Genomic DNA, 18,932 nt, shown 5'->3' with positions numbered 1-18,932 from the left:
GGTATTGTTGATACCATTACGCTTGGGGAAACTAATGCTTCTAAAGTTGGAAAACGAATTATTCTGCCTTCATCATTTATTGGGGGTCCAAGAGATATGCGAAAAAGATATATGGAAGCAATGGCTTTAGTTCAGCGTTATGGTAAGCCAGACATTTTTTTAACAATGACATGTAATCCAAACTGGCAAGAAATTTCAAATGAATTACGCATGTATGAGGAAATTCAAAATCGGCCTGATTTGGTCGCTCGGGTTTTTCGTGCAAAATTAGAAGAGTTAAAGGATCGATTATTCAAGCAGCAGATATTTGGAAAAGTCTCAGCGTATGTTTACGTCATTGAGCACCAGAAAAGAGGGCTTCCACATGCTCATTTTTTAATTATATTACAGAGGGATTGGAAACTTTATGCGCCTGAATCTTTTGATGAGATTGTATCCGCAGAAATACCTGATAAAAATGTGAATTTGCATTTGCATAACGCTGTTGTCAAGCATATGATACATGGACCATGTGGGGTGTTGAATCCTACAAATGTTTGTATGAAAAAAAATGGTTATTGCAAAAACTGTTATCCAAAAAATTTTACATCGGCTACGACTGTTGGAAATGATTGCTTCCCAATATATAGGCGTTCTGACAATGGAGTAACTGTCAATGTGAGAGGTCATAATTTGGATAATCGTTGGGTCGTTCCTTATAATCCATATTTGCTTGCAACATTTGACTGTCACATTAATGTCGAGATTTGTTCTACGGTAAAAGCAGTCAAATATCTTTATAAATACATTTACAAAGGGCATGATCGTGTTGCTTTCAATTTGATTTCTGAACAAAACAATCAACAAATTGATGAAATCCAACAATTCCAATCGGCTCGATGGATTGCTCCACCTGAAGCAATGTGGAGAATATATGGTTTTATTGTTAATGAAATGTACCCAGCAGTATATAGCTTACATTTACATCTTGAGGATCAACACCAAGTAACTTTTCGATCAAATGAAGACTTAACCAATGTTCTCAGCTCTGATCGGTCTACAAAATCGATGTTAACAGAATTCTTTGCACTAAACCGAGTGGATGAGAATGCCAGGACATTGTTGTACAAAGAATTTCCAGAATTTTATGTTTGGAGCCAACAATACAAAGAGTGGACTTGTCGGAAGAAGAAAATTGTTATAGGTCGAATTGTTACAGCAAATCCATTTGAAGGTGAGAGGTATTATCTACGGATATTATTAAATCATGTCAGAGGACCTTTGTCATTTGAAGATCTTAGGACAGTTGATGGTGTTGTGGCTCCAACATTTCGTGACGCAGCAACTATGCACGGTTTGTTACAGAGAGACAGCAGCTTAGAAGATTGTTTATATGAAGCATCTCTATATCAAATGCCGTCCAGTTTAAGACGACTATTTGCCACTATATTGGTTTATTGTAATCCAACCAATCCGAGAGAACTTTGGGAACGTTTTGAACAAGATATGTCACTTGATTTTAGGTCAACTGAAGATTCTACGTTCAATGTAAGAATGCAAGTTTTGCGTTCAATCTCATTTACACTTGAATCAATGGGAAAAGATATTAATTCGTTCCATCTTCTTGATGACAACATTTGTTTCGATGAAGATCAATTCGAATATAGGGAAATTGACGATGAATTGGCTGTTGAAATTCCAACAGAAGATATTGCTGCATCAGAAGCCCTTAATAGTGAACAACGATATGTCTATAATTCAGTTTTGGGTGCTGTTTTTTCAAATAGAGCTGCTACATTCTTTGTTGATGGCCCAGGGGGTACAGGGAAGACATTCTTGTACAAGACACTTCTCGCCGCAGTAAGATCAAGAAAATTAGTGGCACTTGCAACTGCTTCATCTGGTATTGCAGCATCTATCCTTCCTGGAGGTCGAACAGCACACTCGCGCTTTAAGATTCCACTGGATACTGATGAACATAGCATGTGTCGTGTCAGTAAACAAAGTGCCCTTGCAAAGCTACTACGTGTAGCAAAGTTAATTATATGGGATGAGGCTCCCATGTCAAGAAAACAACACATCGAAGCATTAGATAAAATGTTACGAGACATTAATGACTCAGAGTTAACATTCGGTGGAAAAGTTGTCGTTTTTGGTGGAGATTTTCGCCAGGTTTTACCTGTGGTTCGTAAAGGAACAAGACAACAACAAGTTGACTCCAGTTTGGTTTCTTCCTATTTGTGACCTACATTGATCAAACTTCATTTGACTGAAAATATGCGAGCAAGATTGGATCCAGTTTTTTCAGAATATGTGTTAGAATTAGGCAACGGAATGCCACCAATCACAGTTGATGAAACTATAAAAATTCCTGATGGCATGCTTGTTCCATATGAAGATGACTGCACTTCTTTGAATCATTTAATAGATGCTGTTTTCCATGATATTCATGGATATTCAATAAATATTTCAGCTATGATGAATCGGGCCATATTAACACCAAAGAACATTTATGTTGATGAAATAAATGCATTACTAATTCATAGGTTTCCTGGTGAGCTTAGGCGATATTATAGCTTTGATGAAGCAATAGATGCATCTGAACAATCAGTCATGGAGGATTTTTTAAATACTCTGACCCCAAATGGACTTCCTCCTCATGAATTGTTACTGAAGATAAACTGTCCGATCATGCTGCTTAGAAACATTAATCCTTCAGAAGGACTATGCAACGGAACACGCCTAATTTGTCGGGCTTTTGATCGAAATGTGATTGATGCGGAAATCGCAGTTGGGCACCATAGAGGAAAAAGAGTATTTATTCCAAGAATCCCATTTTTGCCAAATGTTGATGAAAATAGTGGTTTTCCATTCAAACGAACCCAGTTTCCTATCAGATTAAGCTTTGCAATGACTATAAATAAGTCACAAGGGCAAACATTGGATTTTGTTGGGATATATTTACCTCAACCTGTTTTCTCACATGGTCAATTATATGTGGCTTTATCAAGGGCTAAGACTGCATCTACAATAAGGGTTTTAATACGACCAGTGTCGACTGAACTATCAGAAAAGAACTGCACAAAAAATATTGTGTATACAGAATTATTAAGATTGGCATGTTCAGATTAATGTTATATAGGTAATGATTCAATTGTATAATTTGAGTTTAACTACTTATGCAAAATTACATATTTAATTGAATTATCTGTTCTGTATGTTTAGTATAGTAGTCCTGAAATATTTATTGCATTTTTTAATTCTCTTTACAATTTTCTTTTTAAATTTATTATTGGATTTATTATTCTTACACGTTTGATATTTTTGTATATGAACAGCTTTAAAGATGCGGACTATCTATACATCAATAAAAGATATAACTCCAAATACAAGGAATTGGAAAATGAAAATGATCGTGGCTGACAAGTCACCCAAACGAACAGGCCAACGCTCGCCAGTAAAGTACCAAAGTCTAACATTGATTGATCCAGAGGTATATTAATTACTTCTTTCTATTGTCTTTTGTTTTTTTTGTGTACTAAAAACTTGTGAATGATTTTGTTATTCTAAATCTTTTCATATTATATAAATATTGATGATGTTGCTTTCATTTAGTTCTCTTATTGTAACGCATTTAAAAAATATTTTTTTTAAAACCCGAAAACAATTTAAAATAAAAAAAAATTATTATACTCAATTATTCATTACAATTTTTTTTTTTATAAATTGTTCATTTCAATTTCTTATACTGTACAGGGAAATCGAGTGCAAGCGACAATGTTCGATAAAGATATTGACTCACGAGATGATACCTTACATATTTTCCAGTCATATTACATTAGTAATGCATATGTGAGGCCGCTGGATCCAAGGTATAGAATTGAAACACATGAATATCAATGGATCCTAAATTCAAGAACGATAATTGAGGAAGTTCTGAAAGATGAAGAACAATTGGAGCTACCAAAGTACCAGCTCATTCCGTTCAATGAATTTGATGCTTACAAAAACTCAATTGCAGAAATAGGTAATTTACTCTTTATTTTAGAATCTTTAATTATCGATCTATTAAAAATTTAAATCTTATTTGTCAGATGTTTTGGCTGTTGCAATTCATATCAAACCATGTAGAGAGATAACTTCGGCACATGGACCGACAACTATTCAGGAAATCTATGTTATTGATCAAAGGTAAAAATATTTTTTAGATAGTTCACTCTTTTAGAATTATTTTTCATTCTTTATTTCTTACATATTCTGTTAATTCTTTTTTTATTCCAATTTTGTAGCTTAAACCCCATAAGTTTAACTATGTGGGGTCAATTTGTGCAAGATGAATGCAAAAAAATCTCAGAAATAATTGGCTCAAAGCCAGTTATACTTGGAACAAGAATAAGAGTTGGTTCTTATAATGGTATTTTTAATAATTAACAATGTTATATTTTCTTTTATATTATATATGCTTACATTAATCATGATCTTTATTTCCAACGAAGGATTGTCTCTTTCATCACGTCCAAAAAGTAAATTTATGATCAATCCTGCTCTTCCTGAGGCAACTTCATTGCAACAGTGGTAATTATCACAAATATAAATCATTATTTGTAACATGCTATTTGAATATTGAAATCTCCATATTTTTATTTTTTATGTTGCATTTGTTTTTATGAATTTTAAGGGCGGTGATTAATGACTTATTACTTGAGAGAATTATTGCAAAATGCTTGACATACCCATCAACATCTCTATCTTCTGTTGGTATTCGAGAAATCATCAAGAATTGTGATGTTGCTGAGTTCATTAAAAGTTTACAACCCATGCAGGTAAAATCATATTCTTTGTAACAGATTTAAATATTTATACAATCAATTCACCTAAAAAATTGTTTCTAATGTAATGTAGAAAGCAAAATTTTGGATAAAGGCCAAGATAATTGTAGTTGACTTGCGCCAGATATTTTATTATATGTCATGTATTGGCTGCAATAAAGGAACTGGGTATGATTACAATGATACATTCCTTTGTTACCATTGTAAACACCAAAGCATTTCTCAACCACGGTATGTATCTTTCAAATTTTTTGTTTTATTTGATAATTTATGTGATAGATTTAATGTATAGCTTTTGTTGATTCTAACTTAAAATGACATTTCTATCAAATTTATAGTTGTCGAGCATATGTTGAACTCGACGATGGTACAGGAAGACTATCTGCTATTATGTTTGGCGAAGTTGTAGAACAAACATTCGGTTGTTCAGCAGTTGAACTTATGAATCACACTGGTGATGTATGTTTTCCTATTTTCCATTAAATTTATTGTTGTGAGTAAAAAAGTTCATCTTAGAATTTTCGACATGTTTACTACATTATCTATGACCACATTGAGTTTTATATTAATTTTTCATGTATCTGTTGTTTAAATTTTTATTAATCATAGAAGCTTATTAAAAATTTTCTTTGCAGGAGCATCTGCCATATATTGAAAATCTTGTAGCAGAAGTTTCGCAAAAAGAATGGATGATCGAACTTTTAGCAGACCCTAATCGACTCAACCAGCAGCAACACAAAAATTTCAATGTCGTCTCTGTTGATGCAGTACAAGACGACACAAAATGATGCATCATAGTAAAAATATCAAAGGACTCGTATTATGAACTGATATTTTTGTTGGTTTTGTAAATATGTGTTGGATTATGGATTATGTTACATTGTAAACTAATGTTTTATAAATATCGATATTTTTACCGAACTAGGCAAACGTGCTTTGCACGTTGTTCCGACCTAGTATATATATATATATATATCTTCCACAGCATGCCCATGCCAATTGAACATGATATATATCTAATTGTACGTACGTCTTGTACAGTACGTATGTACAATTAAAAGAAAACAGACCCTTTGTAATTACAGGCTAGCACATACTGGTTTTGTGAAAATGAAATCGTTAAGAGTACAAAATTGATTCATGTAGTTTTTCTTAAAGTTAAATTAAGGTTTCATTCATACGCTTTTTAATTGAACTTTTTTATTCTATTTACTTTTGAGTTTAATCAAATCGATCCTTAATTAATTGGAAAAATCTTGAGGCTGGTCGGGTGTGAAATTAATTTTCACACTGGCCAATCATGAATTGCCATGTAGGCATCCCAAGGAAATGTAAATTGGATCCGCTTATAGTGAATTGACTCTCCCTCACCTTCTTTCTCTCCCTCTCCCTCCCCCATCTGCACTCAATCAAGCCCTAAAAAAAAGTCTCTGCTCCCATTCAAGTGGTTGCGTGTGCGTGTTTCCCTTTTAAAAGTCTCTGCTTCCTTGTGTTTACAGAAACTTTTCATGGCAGAGTTTTGTTGAACCACACGCAGAGAAGCTTCTTCCGGATTTGCATCCTACAGAGTGACATGTTTTTACACTTGTTCTAGATCTGCGAGTGTAAATCTGCACAAAGATAGCTGCTTGCCAAACAAATTCTGGATTCAGATATTATTATGTTCTTTGCTAACTTTCTTTCCAATACCAGGTTTAATATGCAGGGGACCCAAAAAATAAATTCTTTAATCAAGTGATGAACAAAAAATACAGAGAAACACAAATGAGGTTCAGAAAACTCCTTTTTTTTTTTGGGGGGGGTCGATTGAGTGCAGATGGGGGAAGGAGAGGGAGAGTCAATTCACTGTATGCGGATCCAATTTACACTTCCTTGAGATGCTTAATTACGTGGCACTTCATGATTGGTCTGTGTGAAAATTAGTTTCACACCCAATCAATCTGGAGCGCCTCTCTGATTAATTCTATCATCGTTTTTTCAGGTTATAAATTACACAGAAGGATGAAGGAATTATATAAGGACTGATTGGAATAATTAGTTCATGAAAACCATATATATATATAGAGAGTAATTTCATGATTTCTGTAAGTAATTACAATTTTGGGGGTAATTAAGCATTTATCTTTGCTAAATATGTGCTTCATCCTATTTTTTTTTTATATGTATATATATATATATATATATATTAAATAATCACCTCAATAATCATTACTAAAAAAAATTGTGTAAATTGATCACTATCCTTCCTTTATTAATCTGCGTCTTGCGACGACCATGGCCGAGAGTACATTACGAATTATTTCTAAAAATTTAAAAGTGAAAATGCAAAAATAAAAAAATAAAAAATAGAGGAAAGGTGTATGTACATGTATTACCACACCCTCAAATTTTACTCTAAACCTATTTGATCTGTACATTGTGTTGTAATCAATGCTAATTTAATCCCTCTGGTACTCTTGCATTTTGTTGCAATTCATCTTCTAATTAATTAATTAATTCTATCTAGGAATAATATTGGGGGTGATGGAACATAGAGAGAAGCTTCTTCCTCTGTCTTGATAAGCTTTTGCCACCCAAATTAATACTAAAAGCACCATGACAATGGAAAGCGCAAGCATTGATGACCATAAAAATCTGATCGAAACCTTAAACGGCTGGCATTGATGTGAAACAACCTCAGAAAGTCTGTTCTTCACAAAGCTGCATTCTGTCAAGCTTTGCAAATCTGAATGTACATCTATCACGTATTGGACAGAACGACTATAAGCCGAGACCATGTTGTAACAAGCCTCGGGAAGAAATCTTCCATCGCTTTCACATTCTCCGCTGGAGTACTTGTTCTGGTAACACGTGAATCTAGCAAGAACCTACACGTACGTATGTGATTTTGCAGCCAAAAGTTTAAGTTTTGATATTAATTAATCCAACTTATGGAAAGCTTCAATCAGTCTAATGCTTGCACAGTACAGATCAAAGCAAAAACCCCATTATAAAACAAAAAATTAAACACATGCATGAGTTTGTTTTGGGTACGTGTATGTATATATATATATATATATATATATATATATATAGCTTACATTTGGTAAGTCAGCAACTGGAATTGCATCTTTTGGGCAGCTTTCAGGCATGTAGCTGTAGCTAGGTGCTCCCGAGAAGGGTTCACAAATCTTTCTAACTCCGACGAAACCTTCGCTTTGTTCATCTGATCCAAGAGACTTATAATAGTCTGTTATTTTTGAATTCAACTGCAACACATGATATACAAATATTAATTGCGTTATACAAAACAATTTCACTCTCATCATGTGTACGTATCTGCAAAAATAAGCAGGTTTGTACCTGAGCTATATGGGTATGGATGGTGTAGCCAATGTCAACCATTATCCTTTTCGAGGATGAAGGATTCATGCATGGCAGTATTGAGCTCAGACTATTATTATGTGGGTTTTCTTCAAAATCTGCAAAAGCTGAACATGTATCTTCTGCAAAGCTGCCTTGCCACATGCATTTGATCAATGAACACCGTGATCAATGAGAGACTAGTGCATGCATGTTGAAGACAATGGATTAATGGAAGTTAGTGATCTCCAAAACAATATAAGTTTTACTCACGTGTCAAGGAAGAAATCAATGCCAGTCAAAATCCAGCATATAGTTGCTAAGATCCAGCAGCAAAAAATTATGCTGAAATTATGAAAGCAGAACATGTACGTGAGTGAAAGAATGACCACCTTTAACCAAATTGAATTAATTGAGATCGATCAATAAATTTACTCACAAAATAATCCCGTGGTGCCAATGCAACAAGAGCAGAACTGAGCCAAAGCAGCAATCCATTAGTCTAACCAATTTAGCTTTCGTTACATCCTTGTTAGAATCAACCAGATGTTAAAGAACGTACGCAAAGCACAAAAGGAAAAAGGGATTCCATGCACAGTGCCTAATTTTATGCTTCATGGTAAAAGAAAACTTACCCAGTGCAGCAACCAGCATCACCAAGTTGATAGTTACAATCACAAGATGAGCTATGTATCTACATGGAATGATCAGAAAAAATTACATTAATTTCTTGATCATCAAGCATGAGAAGATGTAAAGAATAGATGCTTACGAAGTATGGATTGCCTGATCAATTGAATGCCCACTCTTATCAACGAAATTGTGGATGACATGTGATTCTCTTCCAAGTCGATGGGTGGTGATCTTCAACGTCCTAGATGTGATTGGATCGTAGGGAAGTAAAATGGACTGCATTTCTGTCATTGCATTCATTACTTTCTGGATGGTTTGATGGGCATCTCCTCCCATTTTCAGAATAGTTCCTTTCATTTTCTCCGTTCTCCATAAGGTGCTCTGATTTGCTGCCAGGACAAAACTGGATGCAACTCTTGAAATCCAGGAAGATGCAACGCCTCGCCCAATCAGACCAAACAAATATAGGACCAACAAGAAAAGAGCAAAGAGATACGCATGCAGCGTGCAAATATGGATCGCTTTTAATTAGGCACTTACATGGCGAGAAAGGTGAAGAGCAGGACCAGCAGGAACATCAGGATATAATTATGATCACGATCTAAATATTGCTTTATAAATGGCCATGAGCTACCGCTTGGATTCTTCACTGTCAAGAAGATACCAAATCCCAGCCCACATAGCAACCAAACTCCCGCAATTGCATACGCATGGACTCCTGTAAATGCCGCAGACTGAAAAAATTGAGAAAAACAAAAGGCAAAAATCAATCCCGTTTTCATTTGCCCACAAATCAATCCCGTTTTCACAAATGACATCCTGCAGGTTGCATTGGCTCCTATCCCAAGAAACTCATTGACATGATGCAGTATCTATCTAGGAGAAATGGGACCATATACTTGAAATTACACCAGTGTGGGTCCTATCCGCGAAAAGAAATAGACATGTGCATGCAGGTATATATAAACATGACGGAAGATATTTGCAATGAAGATGTTATATGAACTACGTAACGAAGATGTTACATGAACTTACCACCCAGTAATGTCTGTTTCGAACATCGTAACCCCCATTGTAGTAATTGAAGTGGGTTAGAGGATCGGTCCTCTTGAAGTACTTGGGTTCCTGATCAGCAGGCGAACCGGACGCTATCCATTTTGGTGAAAACACTGACGTGGAAACCAAGAAGAAAACCAAAGGACGAAGAACCACATTGGAGTTGGACATGGAATGCATATTATGCAGAAACTCTAGAGTTTGCAGATTTTCCTGTCAAAGTGAAAAGAGCGTTCGATGTTGCCCAAAAATCTTTTAATTAACTTGGGGGAGAGAGAGAGAGAGAGAGAGATAAAGAGGGTAGAGAGGGAGGTTCGGGTTCTTGGTCTGACTTGGTGAGTAAGGTAAGAATAGCTTGTGGCCATGGTTTTCTAAGATTTGTGTTACGTAGAAGAAAGGAAAAATGAATTAGAGAATGAGGTAACGAATCATTGGGCGAAGTTTCTGGTTTCCCAATTCGATGAATTAATTACTTGACTGCTTTGTTTCTTCAATAGTACTTATAGCTGGCCGGACGACCAAAATCAAATGGCTTTATCTTTGCTAATTTGTACGTGCAAGTGCAATATTTTACGGTGTAACATTTTAAAGAAATTTTATTTCCAGTCTCAACTTATGATTGTATGTACAAACATTTTATTAAATAAGAAAAAAATTATTTTAAAAGAGATATTTTTATAATTTTAAAGATAAAATGATCTAGACTTGCGTTTCAATCTCCAAATGAGAACTGTATATGGCATTGCTCAATATTTTAATTCTCTGGCCCATCCAACATATCTGGTGTTAGAAATATGGGGTTTTAATAATTTAATGGTCATGATATTTGTAAAATTAATGATTACATTGATAATAAAATAGAATGACCAAATCAACTTATATATATTTCATTATTTCGTGAGGATCAAACTAATTGTGAAAATTAAGAAATTATATAACGTTAATTAATATATATGAGGCGTGAATAGTAAGTACTGTAAATGGAGTCAGGAATATTATAATAATCAACTTTTTGTTTATTTGCATATAGTATTATTTTGTTATTTACTACATTTTCTCTTTTTTCTAAAAGAGCAAATGTAAAGAAAACCGACGAAAACATAGATATTATTTGAAGATCAGATTCAAAAGAAAAATGTAGTAAAATCACACACTATGAGTTTATTATATATTTCTATAATATTTTTTTGCCTTTCAAAAAACTTTATTTATATATTCATATAAATATATATATTTAGGTAAGGTTTGGTTTCATAAATCTTTGAATCATTTCATCTCATAATCTCAATAACCAAATACCATTTAAACACAAATATTTTTTAACTTCAAACTTTCAACTTTTTTATATAATCATTACCTAATTATTATAACTTTTACAAAATTTTAAACAATACATAAAAATAAAAATAAATCAACCTTTTCAAATCACATAACAAAAATTATATTCTAACTTTTTTTTTATTTAACTTTTTATCTCTCATTTTTTAAAATCTCACAAAAATTTTAATTTAAATTATTTTACTATTATTTATAAATTATCTTATTATTATTTATAGATAATATTTCTCTCATTTTATGTTATTTCATATGTATAATCAAATGAGATCATGCTTGATTCTGTTGAAGATTTTCTAGAGGGAAACATGGGTTCCTTTGTTAAATTTCGTGCATGATGATGGCTTATTTCTGTTTTTTGTGGGTTAGGATCAGACTATTAAACATTTTGGGAGGTAGTCAACAAGAGGGCCGGGATTTTAATTATTATTTTTTTTTTTGGTAGATCAGACCATTGAAGATTTTTCTAAATTATTTTAAAAAAAATTTTATTCATCGTCTCTACAATATACATTACATATAATTTTTTATTTTTTATTTTTTCCTTATTAAATATGTGGTATATAGATGATGAGTAAAAAAACTCAATTAATTTAGGATAAATAAAACCAAAATAAATTAAAATAAATACGGTATGTGTTGTGTAGAATGATGAGTAGCAAATATCTTATTTTAAAGAGATAAGGAGAATTTTTAAGATTTTTGGAGACAATGGCCCTCTCTTCTAGATAAGTAATGCTATATATATATATAGTTTTAGTGTGTGCAAATATAATGCACTTTTTAAAAAAAATGTGTAGTCTACCATTAAAAAAATTAATTTTTTTCATGTGAGTTTCAAATTTATGCATTTTTTTAATGGAATGAGCAAGATTTGCACATCTTAGGACTGTAAATATCATTTCTCGATCTAGATTCACTTAGGGCTGTACAAAAACCGACCACACTAACAATCGACACGAACCAACAGAGAATCGGTCGGCCGACAATAGAAAAATAAGAAAATCAACGTTAGCAGGTTTGGTCCAGATTTGAACCTAGTTCAAACCGCTGAACCGACCGATTATATATATATATATATATATTAAACGTATAAAAAATGACGTTGTTTCACTTAAATAAGTGAAATGGTGTTGTTTTAGTTCTAATGTTTAAAAAAAAAAAAACTATATGAAACGACGCGTCGTTTCGACCGCGTAGCGCTTAACAACCTTGCCCCTCCCCTCTCTTCCCCTCCCTTTTCTTCTTTTTCCCTCTTATTCTTATTTTTTAAGAATCTCTCTCCTCTCTCACACGCAACCCCACAACGCCACAACCCTCCACTGATCACCTCCTTCTTCACAATGCCACCAACAGGAAGTCAAAGAACCGACCAAAATCGCACTGACACTGAGGCTACCGGTTTGCTCCCCCTATTCGGCCAGTTTTAAACATTTGAAAAATTCATCTGTATGATGTTGATTTTGGACCGAAATTGCAGCGACGAAGTCGATTTTCACCCCTAGTCATTGATTGATTGAATTGTTTATGCCCGATTGTGCTCAACTATTTAATAAAAGAGAAATTCTACATGAAAATCTTGAATTATATACCTCCACCTAATCAACATATGATTTTTCATTTTTGTCATTTTATCTTAATAGTTTAAGATAGAATACTATAGCCACAAGGGATTACACAAAGTAATCACACAAACTGACGTGGCTTGATGTGAATCGTCAGATTATAAAGTTACTTTTATTATAAAGTAGATATAATAAATCAGATGAAATCAAATCAATTTATAAGATTATTTTTGTATAATCTATTTGTGGCTCTAGCACTCCTCATGCTTAAATATGTATGTATTTAAATAAAATAATAAATCACATGTTAGTTAATTAGAGTGTATTATGTAACATTTTCTTGTAACATTTCTCTCCAAGAAAATGAGTAAATGACAGATTTATGCTTGCTAAAAATCTTTTTCACCATAAAATAAATTATCTCAGTTAATATATAAAAAATAAAAATTTAATTTATTTGTTTTTACCTTGTCAAACCATAGAGATGAGCCACTTGTAAATTGTAATGGCAATGTCTAATCTGTCTCTCTGTCTGAGCTTAATTTGAGAAATTTTAGTCTGGCCTTGGACCAATCAGCTTGCAAAACGTTTCAATTTTACCAGATATTTTCACTACGCCACAATCAACTCCTTCGGCTCTATCATCTAAATAAATCTCGGCCGTCCGCTTTTCCATCTGCCAACTATTGTATCGTGAATTCGAGACGATGTCGTTTTCTGATTCCAGGTATATCCCGGTCCGCCCACCGCAAAATGGCTCCTAGTAAATCCTACATGTACGTGATAAATCCTACTGCTGCTTGGTTTCCAAGGTCAGGTGGAGTTGGAGTTGGAGTTGGAGTGGGAGATCTCTCGCTATTTCTGCCTGTCTTTCTGCGGTAACAGAGACTCTTATCTCATTTTCTCTGATCGATCATCAATGGGTTTTTGGGATGCCTTTCTCAATTGGCTCCGCAGGTTTGCTCCTCCCTCTCCCTGTCTCTCGAAATATTGATTTTCTTTTTCTTCGAGAAATCACCTTTCGAAAAATTAAAAAAAATGTGGTATGCATACTAAAATTCTCGATCAGAGACTTGTATTGTGGAACGTAATCTTTAGTGCAATATTTTACCTTCTGCTCAAAGAAAGAAAAAAGAAAAAGCTTATAATCAGAATGGAGATTCATTTGAGCTCTCTTTGTTAATTTTTTTTTTCTACAATAATCAGAATGGAGATTCATCTTTTTTATTTATCTATATCCATTTTAGTTAGATGTAAATTTTCTTGCTTTTTTTTTTTTTTTTGGTTGCTGATTGAGTCCCAGCATTATTGAAGTGAAATATGCGGAACCTGGGGTTGTTGAATTAACTTCAAATGTCACGGTTAGGCTTTAGCTGTTAAGAAAAATAGATTTTCCAGATGACAGGATAGATATTCGGTGTCGTAGGGAGTGTTAGTGAATAAGAATAGAAGATATAGGTTTACCCATGTTAGGCTTTACAAGTATTAACCATATGGATCAATCATATATTTTTTTTGATAAGTAATTCATAAGATTATCAACTGTGAACAACTGTGAAAATTCGCTGATTAGCTTGATTCAATAAAGGCCACCTTACTAGAAGCACTAATGCCCCGTATTTCCTTCCATGGAAAAATTTTGCCTTTGGGGACTGGCATGGACCTAACTCATCCTCCCCAGCTCAACTCTTGTGTCCGAATTAATCATGCAAGTCTTTGCCTTATTAGTCTTTTGGAAGTGTAACAAATGTAAAAAAGGAACTCATTATGTCTTCAGTTCATCCTACATGTTTTGCAACATAGCATCCATATTTCTCTTCTATGTTAAAAATATCAGAACATCATGCAGAAGCTTCACCTTACTAACATTTCTCATTATTTTAAGGATATGGCTTGTGAACCTCACCCTCGTTGTAGGGATGGATACTCATCCATTATGTCTAAGTTTCTCACCCTTTACAATGCCATATTTTATCCCAGCTACCAGAGCCTAATCCTCACTTTTGTTTTTTCTTTTCCATATATCTGACAAACTCTGTTTATAAAACCCCAAGAAACCACCAATTTAGAGGCCTGTGCACATTTCACTGCACTTAAGTATATGATACCTAAACTCCTCCCGCGCCACCCCATAGGTATCCCTTTGAAGCCTATAAATCTTGTGCATTAGCCATTAAGCTAAGCAGAAATCTGTCTTTCAGAGTATTTGGTTGCCCCTTGAATCTCTTCACTACTTTTGACAAGAATATTTGGAATACTCAAAATTTTCAAAATATTTTTTTTTTTTTTTTTTGAGTGGCATTGATGGACCATTTGTTTAGAATGAATCAACTTACTCTATTGTACATGTGATTGCAGCCTCTTTTTTAAGCAAGAAATGGAGCTATCTTTGATAGGCCTTCAGAATGCTGGAAAGACTTCACTTGTAAATGTTGTTGCAGTAAGTAGATCACCATGTTGAGCTTCTACTGTTATTATTTTCTTTTTGTCCCTGTGGGTTGGTCCGCTGAAAACTGATTTGTTTGTTTCTACTTTCTAGACTGGTGGATATAGTGAAGACATGATCCCTACGGTGAGTAATATTTTAGAAAGGGTTGTGCCTGATTTTAGTTTTACAAGTGAAGTATATACCTTTGCCAAAATCTTGGTTTTTATACCCTTTCAGTCTATTTTTCCACTCAATTTATTGCCCGGGATAAAATGTATTTATCAATCCTATCATTTGATTTTCAGGTAGGATTTAATATGAGGAAGGTGACAAAAGGAAATGTCACCATAAAGTTGTGGGATCTTGGAGGTCAACCTAGATTCCGCAGTATGTGGGAGCGATACTGTCGTGCAGTTTCTGCTATTGTGTATGAACCAATTTATTCCATCTTAATTAACTCAATTTGTTCGGTAAAATAATATCTTGTTGCCAAAAAATAAAAGGACTTTGATGCATACCCTGTTCATGAAGCTTCCTTGTGCTACACATTTATGTTTGCATTTGATATTCATGCATGGTTTCTTGTACAGTTGTCTATCACATATCATACAACTAGAGAAAAGTGCAAAAATTAACTATTGGTTTCAATTAACTTTCTAAGCATCACCCATGCTAAGCCTCTCCAACTGGAGATTCTAAAAGTTATTTTCTTTAAGTAAGATTGCAAATGTTATGGTGGAATAGATATATGTATGTCCTTGTCAATTACCCAATTTACTCTGTCTATGTTATTTTTGTGTGCCTATTTTTTTTTTATGCATACCTAAGCAGAAAGCTATGCTTGAACAGATGAGAGATTGATCCTCGTCCTATATTCAGTTACCATGATGCAAAGCCAATCATGACCTAAATGCCTTGGAGTTGAGCTCTTACTTTTAAAAGAAGCAGAACTTTCCACGAATTATTTGGTGTCACAAAATTGTTTCTTTAGGAACTTGTTCCTTCACTAGTTTGAACTCTAGTAATAGGATTGAGACTCCTGTGATAAGTAATGTCTCAGCCAATTCCAGTATCCCATTAATGTCTTTGAACATGAGATCAAATGGGTGCAATTACATGGAAGTCACGAGCAAGTTTAGAAAATTCTGAGGTTAAACATGAATGTTTAGAAGAATTTCTACATCAATATTCTTTGGGTCTATTTATCTTTCTATACTTGCACCTACACATGTTGGCCATAACGCCTCATGTTCTTTATGATATAAGTTTTATCTGTGACTTTCCTTGGCAAATGTTTCTTAATCATGAACTTTGTTTCTTGTTAAACACCTTGTCTATTAATTTTTAAATCTTTGTTGATTGGATGAGTAATAGATCAGTCGTGTTGATGCTTACTTTTATGATGGCTTAACAAGTTGCTATAACATGATCCTACTGCAGTTACGTTGTTGATGCTGCTGATCCCGATAACGTGAGTATATCAAGAAGCGAGCTTCATGATTTGCTGAGCAAACCCTCGCTGAGTGGTATTCCACTGCTAGTGCTAGGAAACAAGATTGACAAGCCAGGAGCCCTGTCTAAACAGGCTTTGACCGATCAAATGTAAGATATGATATTTACTTTTGATGGGAGGTTGGTCAAGCGATATTCCAAAATAAGCCAATTTCGGTTAATGTTGAGACGTTAAAAGTACCATATACTTCTTTTATTAAAGAATAATAAGGAAGAGCTTGTTATTTTGATACTGAAATTGCATTATACTTTGCAGGGATCTCAAGTTGATTACTGACAGAGAAGTTTGCTGCTTCATGATCTCATGCAAGAACTCGACAAACATCGATTCAATTATTGATTGGTTTGTAAAGCACTCGAAGTCAAAGAGCTGAGCAGAGTTTTTTCTGTTTTATTTTGGATTTGTGTGCTAGAATTTTTCTTTGGTGATGGGTTTGTCTTGATTGATGATTGTTGAGATGTAAGGCTATAAGCTACTGTATATTTCTTCGTGACTATTTGAGTAATCCTGGGTAGTTTGGATCTCTCGCTCTCTCCTCCAAACAATGCACTGGTGAAAGGAATATGCTCCTCCTTAACTCCAACCATCAACTTAACTGGGCAATGATTCCTTTCACACACACCCACCCACCTACCTATACGAGAAAAGATATTTGTAAATAAAATCGTCGATTAGTCGCTTTAAAAAAAATAATAAAACATGAGATTTATAAGAAAAAAATAAATTTTTTAATAATAAATTTTACTCAAAAAAAATTGGGGCTAACTCAAAACTACTTGTACATATAAAGACTTTTTTTTTTTCAAAAAAAAAAAAAATTGACTTAAAAATACAAACCAACGACTTTTACCAAGGCAAATCTATATGTGCACGTTTGCGCATGCAGCTCTTTTCCCCCGTACGACGTCGTTGGGAGAAGTTATCTACTTATTGCTGCTGACTCATAAGTCGAATTCCATAATTACCCTCACCTCTCCGATTTCTTTCATGTGAGAGAGCTCACCCAGAACCTCCCTGCAAGTGTAAACCCCCGGCGGCCAAAGCCCTGCCCAAACCCTTCTTCGCTCAAAAATGTCCTCCATAACCTCAAGAATCCCATCCAAATCCCTAACCAGGCTCTTCACCCTCACCCCGAGACCGCTCTCCCGCGTTCTCTGCATGGCTACCGAGACTCGGGAGCAGAAGCTCGAGCGAATCGCTGACGAACTTTTGGACCTCAACAAGCTCGAGCGCTACGACTATGCGATCCTCTCGAGGCTCCGGATGGGCCTCAACAAGTACGGTCCCGCACTATCCGGGCTCAGCCCATCATCCGCATCCGCCGGATCCGGTACAGGGTCTGCCGATGAGGCCAAATCTACCGAGAAGACGGCGTTCGATATCAAGCTCGAGAAGTTCGACGCGGCGTCCAAGATTAAGATAATAAAGGAGGTGAGGACGTTCACGGATTTGGGTCTGAAGGAGGCCAAGGAGTTGGTGGAGAAAGCGCCCGTGGTGTTGAAGAAGGGACTCACCAAAGAGGAGGCCGATTCCATTGTTGCCAAGTTCAAGGACTTGGGTGCTACTGTGGTATTGGAATGACAATTATTATTATTTTTAATTTTTCGGATTTAGTCTTTTGATGTAGAATAATGGAGTCTTAGATTAATGGGAAATGAGAATTTTGTTTGTGGGAAGTCAGTTTCTGTTATCGGGTGCTTTTATATGATCCCAGTTTTACTGAGAATGATTCTCTCCAAATTTGTGTTCTTGTCGTGCTATATTGAAAATGAAAAATCTCTATTCTTCGTTTGCCTAAGCCTATCACAAATACGAGCTGGTTTGGTATGTTACATGTTTTGTCTTGTACAAACCAAAACCCCCAGAATCTATGTTGATGTATTGGTTACCTATTGGCCCGCATTTTCATTCACAATCATGGTCAAATTGCATGCACCATGGTTTGTTTATTCTTCCACCGGATAAAACTCCATTGAAAGGCAGTTTTTTTAGGCTTTATCCTCTTATTTCTTTGAGGGTAGGATGGGTTTAAAGTAAGATGAGAAGGTTGTTTGCTCTTGGTGTTGATTAAGAAAAATTCACGTTGGTGTTTACGGTTAAAAGATAGGGGCTTATTGGCTTATGATTGAGGAGACCATTTGCTGTGCTATTTGCACTTATAGATTTTTGAGTCTTAATTAACTAGGAAAATAGACAGGAATATAAGGGCTATGAACAGTTTACAAATGTTGATAGGCTAGGAGATTATGGTG

General features: G+C 34.7%; 4 protein-coding genes across 4 annotated transcripts; 3 read left to right on the top strand and 1 right to left on the bottom strand.

Moving 5' to 3' along the window:
* The first annotated feature begins 2,256 nt into the window (after positions 1 to 2,256).
* LOC121267859 (replication protein A 70 kDa DNA-binding subunit B-like) lies at positions 2,257 to 5,596 on the top strand. Its single transcript, XM_041171952.1, has 10 exons — positions 2,257 to 2,842; positions 3,318 to 3,472; positions 3,736 to 4,006; positions 4,074 to 4,170; positions 4,269 to 4,393; positions 4,476 to 4,554; positions 4,658 to 4,802; positions 4,882 to 5,039; positions 5,147 to 5,267; positions 5,444 to 5,596. The coding sequence occupies exons 1-10, from the start codon at positions 2,257 to 2,259 to the stop codon at positions 5,594 to 5,596; spliced, it is 1,890 nt and encodes a 629-aa protein (XP_041027886.1).
* Positions 5,597 to 7,150: 1,554 nt separating this feature from the next.
* Positions 7,151 to 10,115, bottom strand: LOC121249058. The gene is made up of 9 exons (XM_041147715.1): positions 9,819 to 10,115; positions 9,324 to 9,517; positions 8,923 to 9,198; positions 8,786 to 8,844; positions 8,590 to 8,626; positions 8,424 to 8,495; positions 8,151 to 8,301; positions 7,889 to 8,056; positions 7,151 to 7,675 (listed from the first exon to the last, which is right to left on the bottom strand). The coding sequence occupies exons 1-9, from the start codon at positions 10,017 to 10,019 to the stop codon at positions 7,307 to 7,309; spliced, it is 1,527 nt and encodes a 508-aa protein (XP_041003649.1). The 5' UTR covers positions 10,020 to 10,115; the 3' UTR covers positions 7,151 to 7,306.
* A 3,381-nt stretch (positions 10,116 to 13,496) lies between these two features.
* On the top strand, positions 13,497 to 17,203 carry LOC121243250 (ADP-ribosylation factor-like protein 8b). Its single transcript, XM_041141351.1, has 6 exons — positions 13,497 to 13,696; positions 15,098 to 15,179; positions 15,279 to 15,311; positions 15,473 to 15,594; positions 16,608 to 16,769; positions 16,936 to 17,203. Exons 1-6 carry the CDS (start codon positions 13,659 to 13,661, stop codon positions 17,051 to 17,053), a joined length of 555 nt encoding a protein of 184 aa, XP_040997285.1. The 5' UTR covers positions 13,497 to 13,658; the 3' UTR covers positions 17,054 to 17,203.
* Positions 17,204 to 17,592: 389 nt separating this feature from the next.
* LOC121240583 (50S ribosomal protein L7/L12-like) lies at positions 17,593 to 18,480 on the top strand. Its single transcript, XM_041138065.1, has one exon. The coding sequence runs from the start codon at positions 17,752 to 17,754 to the stop codon at positions 18,259 to 18,261; it is 510 nt and encodes a 169-aa protein (XP_040993999.1). The 5' UTR covers positions 17,593 to 17,751; the 3' UTR covers positions 18,262 to 18,480.
* The last annotated feature ends 452 nt before the right edge of the window (positions 18,481 to 18,932 follow it).

This window comes from Juglans microcarpa x Juglans regia, chromosome 1D (genome assembly GCF_004785595.1).
Source record: "Juglans microcarpa x Juglans regia isolate MS1-56 chromosome 1D, Jm3101_v1.0, whole genome shotgun sequence".
In the NCBI taxonomy this organism is placed as follows: Eukaryota; Viridiplantae; Streptophyta; class Magnoliopsida; order Fagales; family Juglandaceae; genus Juglans; species Juglans microcarpa x Juglans regia.
The sequence above is the reverse complement of the archived record's forward strand: the minus strand, read 5'-3'. Positions and strand labels throughout refer to the sequence as shown.